Source organism: Pelecanus crispus, chromosome 27 (genome assembly GCF_030463565.1).
Source record: "Pelecanus crispus isolate bPelCri1 chromosome 27, bPelCri1.pri, whole genome shotgun sequence".
Lineage (NCBI taxonomy): Eukaryota > Metazoa > Chordata > Aves > Pelecaniformes > Pelecanidae > Pelecanus > Pelecanus crispus.
The window spans coordinates 1,674,527-1,685,363 of NC_134669.1; the positions used below are offsets into that span (position 1 = coordinate 1,674,527).

The following is a 10,837-nucleotide window of genomic DNA, read 5'->3' on the forward strand; positions in this document are numbered from 1 at the left end:
CTTTCCGAACACCCTGGGGATGCTTTTCCAGATCGAGGGTGTTCAATCCAGCCCCTTTTGGGCGGGCCATGCCTGCCAGCGTTATCCCCCCCATCCCAAAAACGGTTTTTGGGGACAGAGGAAGCTGCGGAAGCTCCTCCAGCTGTGGCGGTGAGGGTGGCTGGGAGCTGGGGGCACCGTCCCTGTCCTCAGCGTCTCCCCGGAGCTCGGGGACGGGGCCGCCTTGTGCCAATTTCACCGAGCCCTTCCCTCCGACGCCTCGCCTCGTGGGGCTTTTGGGCACTGCCGGCGGCCAGAGGGGCGAATTTTACCCCCGATCGCCCGGGGTTTAACCCTGGGCCTCACCAGCCCCTACCGTAGCTTTGCGTTTTGGGGTGACGCGGGCGCCGCGCAGCCTCACCCTTCCCTCCCGGCTCTGCTCCTACAGCGTTTGTCACCTTGCTCAACGGGGAACAGGCGGAATCGGCCATCAAAAAATTCCACCTGAGCAAACTCCGGGAGAAGGAGATTTCGGTGCAGCTGCAGCCTACGGATGCCCTCCTGTGTATCGCCAACCTCCCCCAACTCTACACCCAGCAACAATTCGAGGAGCTGGTCCGACCTTTTGGCAACCTGGAACGTTGTTTCCTGGTCTACAGTGAAAAAACGGGACACTCCAAAGGTTACGGATTTGTGGAATATATGAAAAAGGATTCGGCGTCCAGAGCCAAGTCGGATCTGCTGGGGAAGCAGCTGGGCACACGGACTCTCTACGTCCACTGGACGGACGTCAACCAGTTGACGTTAGAACTTCTCCATTCCAAGTGCTTGTGCGTCGACAAGCTGCCCCACAACTACGCCGACGTCGAGGAGCTGCGGCAGGTCTTCTCCGCCGCCTGCGCTCCCACTTTTTGCCAGGTGAGGCGGGCGGCGGCGTGTGTGGAATTTGGGGCGGTCAAAGTGTGTTTTCTGGGGCGTAACTACTCTCCGAGCCCCGCCGTGCTCTTCGCTGAGCTCACGGGGAGGTTGACGGCCCGAAGGGAGCAGCACCCCGGCATGCGACGGCCTCACGTCGGCGCGTGAGGATCGTAGAATCATGGAGTCGTTGAGGTTGGAAAAGACCTTGAAGATCATCCAGTCCAACCATTAACCTAACACTGCCAAGCCCACACTAAACCATTAAGGGGAGAGTAGCAATTTCATGTTTCCTGGCTTGGTGGCTGCATTATTTTTTCATGAAAGTCAAACCAGGAATCATGGAATTGTTGAGGTGGGCAAAGACCTTGAAGATCATCTAGTCCAACCATTGACCTGACGCTGCCAAGCCCACCACCAAACCACTTAAGGGCAGAGCCATAATTTCATGTTCCTGGCTTGGATCATTTTTCCACGAAGTCAGACCAGGAATGGCTAAGGTTGGACAGGAGCTCTCAGATCATCAGCCCAACGTCACCCCAACACCCCATGGCCACTAAACCATGGCCCCCAGTGCCACCTCTGCCCGGTTTTTGAACCCCTCCAGGGCTGGGGACTCCCCCACCTCTCTGGGCAGCCCCTTCCAACGCTTGACTGCTCTTTCCGTGAGGAAATTTCTCCCAATATCCAATCTCTCGGCTCTCGCTGGCACCAGCTCCGTCTTTTCCCGTTGTGCTAACCCTCCCTTTGGCGTCCCTCCCTTCTAGCTGGCCTACGGTCAGGACGGGCAGCTGAAAGGTTTCGCGGTCCTGGAGTACGAGTCGGCGGAGATGGCAGAGATGGTTCAACAGGCTACGGACGGTTTGCCGCTCGCTGGGAATCACGTCCGAGTCTCCTTTTGCGCTCCTGGCCCTCCCGGTCGCAGCATGTTGGCTGCCCTGATTGCCGCGCAGGCGACGGTGAGGCTTGTGCATGTGCTGCTTCCTCCTCCTCCTCCTTGCTCCCTCTTTCCTCCGCAGCTTGCCGTCACCGCGACAAGCGCTGCTGCTATTCCTGATGTCGGGTAACCAGCCTGGAGCAGGCTGCGTGGAGCAGCCAGCACATTTCCCATTGGATCCCCTGCGGAGCGGCCGTCTGTTGTCTGTAGCTCCTGCTCCAGGGCATCGCTGGCGCTCCCAGGCTCCAGTCACGCGGCGCAAATTCGCCCGTCGCTCCTGCCTTCTTGCATGCCGCCGCAAAATTCAGAGCGGGAACGCCGGTTGTCGCCGAAATCCAGCGGCCGCTCGGCACGGAGAGCTTTGCCGGGCAGGATCATAGGCAGCGTAGCCACTGATACCAATGGCAAATGATGCGGCTGCCGCCGCGCCTTGGCTTTTGTCAGCTGTAGGGATGGGTCGGTCGTCTCCCTGCCATACAATGAGATATTTGGGTATGATCTTGCTGGGAATGGGATTTTGGGAACGATCTTGCTGGGAGCGGGATCTTGGGAGCTGGAATCTTGCTGGGTTTGGGAGCTAAGAGAGATTTCAGGGCGGCCTTTTTGTAGGTGAAGCCTCGAAGCTGGTTGTCTTGCTTTTAACACACTTTTTTTTTTGGTTTTGAGGCGCTGAATCGTGGGAAAGGGCTCCTCCCCGAGCCGAATATCCTCCAAATTCTCAACAGCCTGGGAAACCCCGCTTCCCTCCAGCTGCTGCTCAACCCCCTGCTCCACGGGGCCGTTGGAGGAAAACAGGGTAAGGCGGAACGCAGAGCAGTGGCCGGGGCTGGGGTTTGTCCTCACTGCGGTGGCTGATTCCTCTGGCTTCTCTTCCCTCCAGGAATCCTCGGCGCTGCTCCCTCCGTGCCGCTGGTGACCAACCCGGCCCTCTCCACCGCTCTCCTCCAACTCGCGCTTCAGAACCAAACCCAAGCGCAGCAGGTAGGCGGGAATTGCGCCGATGCCGGCTTCCTTTTGCGCCGCCGCTCTTGTTGCCGGAGCCTTTGCACTCCTGCCCGCCTCGCTTCCGCGAGAAACAAATCTTTTCTTAGATTGGGGTCCTGCCCGTGCCGCCGGAGCCGCTGCGGATGGGCAGGGATCTCCCAAACCCGATGGTGGGCTTGTGCCGCCGCCATTTAACACAGCCGTCTTGCCTCGTATCTCTGCTCCGGCTCGTGCATTTCTGCAGCCTGTCCCAAAACTCTTGTTGCTGCTTGAGGAGTGAAGAGAGGATTAAAGCTCTCCCAGTGCCTCTCAAACCGCCTTGCACTTGGGTTTTCTCCTCTTTTTGAGTGATTTTCTGTCTTTTTTTGTCTTTCTCACTGTGCTTTCTGCCCCAGAAAGTATTGCCGGGAGCTTCCTGTTACTGCAGAACCAGCTCTCGACGCTGCTGCAGAACAGGGAGAACCAAACCCTCTTCCGTGTGAGCGGGAGGAGGCAGCCGGCACCATAACGTGCTGCGTGCGCAGCGGTGCCGAGCCGTAGCACCGGGGAAACCCCCCCCCCCCCGCGTCCTCCTTCCCATCTTTAAAACAAAGCAGCAACCGCAGCGAGGGCTTTGGCGGTGACACCGGTGACTCTGGTAACGCTGGAGCCGCTCTCCTTGCGGGGAGAAGCGAGTTGTTGCTCCAAATCGGAGCCTGGAGAGCTCGACCTCCACCAGCGGCTCCTCTCCGGGGGTCCGGCGAAGGCGGCTTGCCTGCTCTCTGCCTCTGTCCCGCATTCGTCGAGCCGGTCCCCATGCCGAGCTCAGGGGTGCTGAGGGGGTGAAAAAAGGGGAGCCCCCATCCCTCGCGGGTTCCCCTTTCAACTTACCGGCTCGGCAAACGATTTCTGTGCAGGGCTTGGGTGGGTTGGCTCCTTTATTTTAGCACAAATGGGCCGTTTTGAACAAAAATTAGTGCTGAACTGTGGCGGGGAGCGTCTCCCCGATCTTATTTCTGATATTCGCCGCTTAAGGAGCGGTGAAATCGCAGCCAGGTCTCTCTCGGTGCTTGCGGCGTGGTTTTATATCCATGCCTGTGCTGAGCTTTTAGCTGATGGCCGTGATCCGGGGGCCCTCGTGCCGCCTCCGTCCTCCATCCCGTGAGCACCAGCGGTTTCCGGAGCCACGGATCTGCCGCGGGTGGGCCGGTTTCGGCGTTAACCTCCCGCTGTCCTTCGCAGAAGCCGGGCATCCTGGGCGACTCGCCGCTCAGCTCCCTGCCCCACGGCGCTCTGGGTTTGGCCAACGCGCCGGCGCAGCCCCCCAACCAGCTCCTAGGAGAGCTCTCCTCAGGTAACAGCCGGCGTCGCGGCACGGGCTCTGCCTGGCGATGGCTTTTGGGTGGAGAAGGGGGAATCCCGGCGGAGCTCGCTGTGCTTTGAGGCGTGTCCCTCCTGCTGTGGGTTGGGGTTTTTTTTTTTTTTTGGAGGGGCGGGAAAGCCGCACAGGGGACCCTCACGAGCGGGTTGGGAGGAGCGGAGGGGTTCAGGGTTGGGTTTTTGTGGTGGGGGACGGATGCCGGGGCGAGGCACGTCGCGCGGAACAGCGAGGAGGGCTTGAAATCAAGCTGGGGGGGCTGGGTGCCGGTGCTATCCCTCTCCTTCTGTCTCCCCAGGTGGCCCCTTGCCTGGTGACATGGCACAGGGACACGTCAAATCACCGATTTTGCCTTCTGGAAATGTACCCCTGGCTTCTTTCCTGGGACCGGTGGGAGTAGATCGGGAAAATTCGGTGCTGGGGACGCAAGTGCCTCAGCTCACCCCTCCCGCCATCACCCCCCCGGCTCTGCAGGGTCTCACCACCTCCATTTTGGGATCTGTCATCAGCGGCCTCCAAAAACCAAAGCAGAGCGAAAACGGACCTCCCGCCTCGGGGGTAAGGTCCCCTCGCTCCGGGACAAGCCTGTGGCACCTCGGGGGGGGGGGCTCCGTGCTGTCACCAAACACCCCCCGATGTAGTTTTGGGGTTGGTTTCTCTGCCTGAGCCCCCCGAGTGTTTCTCCCGCAGGTCTCGCTCCTGGGGGAGCCCCCAAAGATTTCAAGATTCCTCTCAACCCCTACCTGAACCTGCACAGCCTCTTGCCGGCAAACAGCCTGGGCGGTGAGCGCGATCTGCTCCCCTTTTCCCCCACCCCAACTTGGGGACGGAGAAGGGAAATCCCCCGGGATGAAGAGCGGGGAGAAACGGGGCCGTTTTAGGCTGATTTCTTCCTTCCCTAACAATTCTCTGCTTTTTTCAGGTGCCGCTAACAAAGGGTTTAATCTGAAAGCCGGCGTTTTGGGGAGCGTCTCCAACCCCCGGATCTCCCAACCCTCCTTGGCCGATCCGCTCCTACCCTCGCCTGGGCTGGCTGGAGACGGCTACGCCTTTGATTACCAGCCGGTGGGTCGATGATTTTGAGGGGGGAGAGTAGATTTTGGGCGGGGTTAGAAGGTTTTTTGGCAGGGGGATAGTGGAGCTGGGGCAGCCCCTCTAACCTGTGTTCTCTCCGGGGAAGGATTTGGGCTCCCGGGTTACCCCCAGACCAGAGACCACACTGGACCCATCCTGGGGGGCTTTGGGCACAGCAGGCACAAGGTAAAAAGCTCCCCTGAGACCTTGGGGGGGTGTAATGGGAATGTGGGGGGCCCCCCACCCTGTTTTGGAGTCCCCGATTGTCACCTGCAGCCCTTCCCCTTCCAGCTCTCCGCGTCCCCAGGGTTTGAGCGAGGGGGTTTGGGGCCGCCCCTGCCTCCCTTTTACTCAGGATCTCCCAGTTCCTACTTCACCAGTGGCCTTCAAGCTGGGCTCAAGCAGAGTCACCTCAACAAGGTGGGACCCCCCCTCCTCGTGTCCCCAGGGATTGGGGGGACCCCCCCTCCTCATGTCCCCAGGGATTGGGGGGACCCCAGACCCCTGCCCCCCTTAATTTCTGTGTGTGTGGCCCCCAAGGCTGTCGGGATGCCTCCGTCGGGCTCCGCAGACGCCGTCCTCGCCATGGGACCCCCCAGCCACTCGCACAGCTCTCACGCAAAGGTAAGACCCCCCCCCCAAACCCTCTCGGAACCCTCCCCAACCCCCCCAAAACCCCCTCAGAACACCCCCAATCCCCCCAAAACCCTCTCAAACCTCCCTAAACCCTGCTCAGACCCCCCCAACACCCCTCAAAACCCCCATAACCCCCCCCAAACCCCCCCAGACCCACCCCAAACCCTCCCTAAAACCTCCACAACCCCCCTCCAACCCCCCCAAACCCCCTCAAAACCCCTCAACACCCCCCCTCACCCCACAACCTCCCCTCAACACCCCCCCTCACCCCACAACCTCCCCTCAACACCCCCCTCAAAACCTCTCCAATGCCCCTCCACCCCCCCAAACCCCCTCAAAACCTCTCCAACCCCCTCCACCCCCCCCAACCTCCCCTCAAAACCTCCTCGGACCCCCTCAACAACCCCCTGAAACCCTCTCAGCCCCCCCAAACCCCCTCAAAACCCCTCCAACCCCCCCCAAAACCTCTCAACCCCCCTCCAACCTTCCCAACCCCCCCAAAACCCCTCCAACCCCCCATCAGCCCCCCTCAACCCCCCTCCAAACTCCCCTCAAAAGCCCGCCACCCCCCTCCAATCCCCCCAAACCCCCCTCAAAATTCCTCCAAGCCCCCCTCACCCCCCCAATCTCCCCTTAACACCCCCCCTCAAACCCCCCCAAAATCCCCTCAAAACCCCCTCCAACCCCCTCAAAACCCCTCCAACCCCCCATCAGCCCCCCTCAACCCCTGTCCAAACCCCCCTGAACCCCCCTCCAACCCCCTTAAAACCCCTCCAACCCCCTATCAGCCCCCCTCAACCCCCCTCCAAACTCCCCAACCCCCCCTCAACCCCCCCTCCAAACCCTTCCAAACCCCCCTTGACACCCCCTTTTTTTTTATTTTCCTCGCTTCCAGACCCCCGTGGGTGGCCAGAAACGAGCCTTCTCCCACCTCCTGCCCTCCCCGGAGCCCAGCCCGGAGGGCTGCTACGTGGGGCAGCATTCCCAGGGCCTGGGCGGGCATTACGCCGACTCCTACCTGAAGCGGAAAAGGATATTTTAGCCGCCCCCCCCCACCCCAAATCCCCCTCCCCTGTAAATCTTGTACAAATGTGGGTTGGGTTTTTTGGTTTTTGGTTTGGTTTTTTTTTTTTTTTAATGTTTACTCCTTTTTTGATTCTTTCCGGAGGGCTTTCAAGCGAGATGAAAGAGCTGACCCGGCTTTGCCAGAGGATGGTGAGAAAGCGGGGGGTCTCACCATAGCGCGCCCCCCCCCCCCCCCCTTCCCAGTGCTCTAAGGGGGGGTCCCTTTGAGCTGCCCCCCCCCAGTTTCCATGCCCTCCCTCCCAGAGCAGTAACTGGGAGCCGCGTGTGGTCGGTCTGTCTGTCCGTCCCCCCCAAAAATACCCCACGCGCTCCCTGCCTTAACCCGCTGCTTGGGGCGAGGAACGGGGGGGTTCCCCGGCCCTGGGGGGGGGGACAATGCGGCACTTCCCCCCCCAGCCCCACATTGCCCCCCCGGGGGGGGTCTGGGCTGAGCTGGGTGCCTCCCCTCCCCTTCCTCAACATTTCACTCATGTGGGGGCTTTTTTTTTGTGTTTTGGGGGGGGGGGGTGTTGAGTTTTGGGGGGTTTTCTGTGTGGTTTTTTTTTTTTTAGAGACTGGAGCTGCAGAGATTTTACACTTTTTTGGGGGGTAAAAGTTGCCTTTTTACTTTAACGCTCGTTTTTATTGCCCTTTTTTTTTTAAAAAAAAAAAAAAAAAAAAGAAAAAAAATTCCTCCCTTCCTGGCTGGGGGGGGGACACACGACTTCACCTTCCCCCCCCCGCTGCATTTGGGGGGGACGCAGGCGCTTTCAGGGGGCTCCCAGCCCTCCCTTCTCTCCCCTCCCTCATTTTTGGGGGGCGGGTTCCGGGGTTTTTGAGTTGTTTGCCCTGTTTCTACTGTTGACGCCGTCTGGTTTGCTGTACGGGGGGGGTCCATGTGTGTGCACACCCCCCCTCTCCCCACCGGGCCCTCCCCCTTCCCAAAGTAAAGCTATATTTATATCGCCTCGCCCCTCCCCTTTTTGTCGTGGTTGCTGCGACGTCGGTGTCCCCAAAATGGGGGGAGACGCCCACTCCCCCCACTGCGGCTCCGGCTTTGCCTTGCCTGCGTACGGCCCCGGCGTCGCTCGCATGCTCCGTCGCGTTTTTTGCCCGAGCCCACCTCCAAAATTGCGAACGTCCGGGGATTTCTCCGACACCAAGGGTGCCGGCACCCAAAGCTGTCGCCGGCCCTCGCCTTCCCTTGGTGCCGCTCCCAGAGCACTGAAAAAATTGGAGCTCCGGCTTTGCCTTGCCTGCGTACGGCCCTGGCATTGCTCGCATGCTCGGTCGTGTTTTTTGCGCGAGCCCACCTCCAAAATTGCAAGTGTCCGGGGATTTCTCCGATGCCAAGGGTGCCGGCACCCAAAGCTGTCGCCGGCCCTCGCCTTCTCTTGGTGCTGCTTCCACAGCACCAAAAACACCGGGGCTCCGGCTTTGCCTCCCAACGCTCCCAACACTCGCTCTCGGTCTCATTTTTGCCAGAGCCAATATGTAAAAGCCTCGAAATAACTTCCCCGTAGGGGTGATCCCCCCCGGGAGCTGTTATTACAGGCAACGTGTCCCCCACAAAGCCGCTCGCAGCTCTTCGTCGTCAGCGGACTTCGTGGTCCGCGGGTGTTCAGAATTTCACAACGAGACACGTTCCGTAGGTTTTTCCCATGTAGAGTTGGTTGGGATTTGCTACAGGCGCCGTCGAGCGTCTTCCCCTGTGGGGTTTGGGTTTGATACTTTTTGATTTTTGAATGCTTCATCTAGTGTTTTTGTAAGATTGCTGTTAATCATTGCAAATTTAAAGCCTTCCTCTGCCAATCCAGGGAGGGCGATGCAGATTCCCTGATTGGTTTGATCCCAAATGTGTACGAACCCACAGATCAATTCCCAGGCCAGACTGGCGGATTTTCCCCGTCTTCCCACTATCCCAATAACAAGCAAAATACGGCAAGCGTCAGCACCTGTACAACTGGCTGAGGAACCGGTGTTGGCAACAGCGTTTTGGGCTCTCCAGCCATGGGACCCTGGATGCAGGTCAGGGTATGCCTGGGAGAGACGGGATCCACCGCGCCAAAGGGGCAAAGGGAGCTTTGGCTGTGGGATGGTTGACCTTGTAAGGGCGGCTTTAAGCTAAGGATGGCGGAGAGCGTATCCGGCAGCGCTGTGAGGGAGTGACAGACAGGGTCCATGAGCGGAGGCGGGGGTGATGTGACGAGAAGGGATCACAAAAGCAGCAGAGACCTTAAGCAGGTCGCCTCCGGCACTTGCGTGTAAGCAAGGAAGTGCCAGCGTGGCACCGTGATGGAAAAATCCCCAAACCCTCTCCAGGTGCTCAACACGCCTGGAGAAGGAGGCTGAGGGGAGACCTCATCGCTCTCCCCAACTCCCCGACAGGAGGGGGCAGGGAGGGGGGTGGGCTCTTCTCCCAAGGAACTAGCGATGGGACGAGAGGAGATGGCCTCAAGCTGCGCCAGGGGAGGCTGAGATTGGATATTGGGAGAAATTTCCTCACGGAAAGAGCGGTCAAGCGTTGGAAGGGGCTGCCCAGAGAGGTGGGGGAGTCCCCAGCCCTGGAGGGGTTCAAAAACCAGGCAGAGGTGGCACTGGGGGCCATGGTTTAGTGGCCATGGGGTGTTGGGGTGACGTTGGGCTGATGATCTGAGAGCTCCTGTCCAACCTTAGCCATTCCTGGTCTGACTTCATGGAAAAATGATCCAAGCCAGGAACATGAAATTATGGCTCTGCCCTTAAGTGGTTTGGTGGTGGGCTTGGCAGTGTCAGGTCAATGGTTGGACTGGGTGATCTTCAAGGGCTTTTCCAACCTCAACGATTCCATGATTCGCCGATTCCACAACATGCTGGGGTGCCTCTCTGAAGTCTCTCTACATTAATGCAGGTGGGACGGGGAATGAACCCGAGGAGTTAAGAGACCTGTGTGCAGCTGCAGGGCTACGATCTCGTTGGGCACGTGGCGGGATGGCTCCCAGGGCTGGAGCCTTGCCATGGAGGGGCACCGGCTCTCACGGTGTGGGGGCTCCGGAGGGAAAACAGCACCAGCACAAGAGCGCGTCAAGGAACAGAGCCTGCGCTTTGTCCTCAGGAGGTTCCCCGGGACCTTGCTGGGTGAGCAGGGGCTGCGCTCTGCAGAGCTCCCCTGCACGGGTGCAGTGCCCACGCAGCAGGAAAGTCGTTTTGGGGGCTTGCGCCATGGGGTGACTGCCCTTGGACCAGCCCCTCTGGCCATAAAGAACTCCAAACCCCCTACACCTTCACGCTACTGGAACGGTTCGTGTCCCTGCTGCTTCTCACGGCGCAGCTGAAGATTTAATTCCCTGGAGGGAAGAGGGAAACCCCTTTGCGCACGAGTGCCGTGGGTTGACCCCGGTAGGCAGCTAAGCCCCACACATCTTGGGGAACGGGGGAGGGAATGGGAAGGGTGAAAGTGAGACAACTCAGGGATGGAAATAAAGACAGTTTAATAGGTAAAACAGAAGCCATGCACGCAAACAAAGCAAGATGAGGAATTTGTTCACTGCTTCCCATCGGCTGGCAGATGTTCAGCCATCACCAGGAAAGCAGGGCTCCAGCACACATCACGGTGGCTTGGGAAGAGAAGCGCCATCACTCCAAACATCCTCCCTTCCTCCCTCTTTTCCCAAGCTTTTATCGCTTGAGCATGGTGTCCTACGGTCCGGCATATCCCTTTGGTCACTTGGGGTCAGCTGTCCCAGCTGTGGCCCCTCCCAGCTTAGAATCATCGCATCGTTGAGGTTGGAAAAGACCTTGAAGATCATCCAGCCCAACCATTGACCTACACTGCCAAGCCCACGCTAAACCAGTCAAGGGTAGACCAGACTGAACCATGTCCCCAAGTGCCGCCTCTGCCCGTTTTTTGA

The 10,837-nt window shown here is 59.4% G+C and overlaps 1 protein-coding gene across 1 annotated transcript in view; it reads left to right on the forward strand.

The window, feature by feature from the left end:
- The window catches only part of RAVER1 (ribonucleoprotein, PTB binding 1), an 8,085-nt gene extending 1,137 nt beyond the window's left edge, over positions 1-6,948 (forward strand). Inside the window, 14 exon segments of the mRNA XM_075725130.1 lie at positions 428-897; positions 1,662-1,853; positions 2,498-2,627; positions 2,712-2,812; positions 4,037-4,148; positions 4,471-4,730; positions 4,863-4,884; positions 4,887-4,955; positions 5,095-5,237; positions 5,353-5,365; positions 5,368-5,432; positions 5,523-5,666; positions 5,787-5,870; positions 6,778-6,948. Of these exon segments, the coding sequence (XP_075581245.1) occupies positions 428-897; positions 1,662-1,853; positions 2,498-2,627; positions 2,712-2,812; positions 4,037-4,148; positions 4,471-4,730; positions 4,863-4,884; positions 4,887-4,955; positions 5,095-5,237; positions 5,353-5,365; positions 5,368-5,432; positions 5,523-5,666; positions 5,787-5,870; positions 6,778-6,924 (1,952 nt within the window). The 3' untranslated portion in view covers positions 6,925-6,948.
- Positions 6,949-10,837: the final 3,889 nt, after the last annotated feature.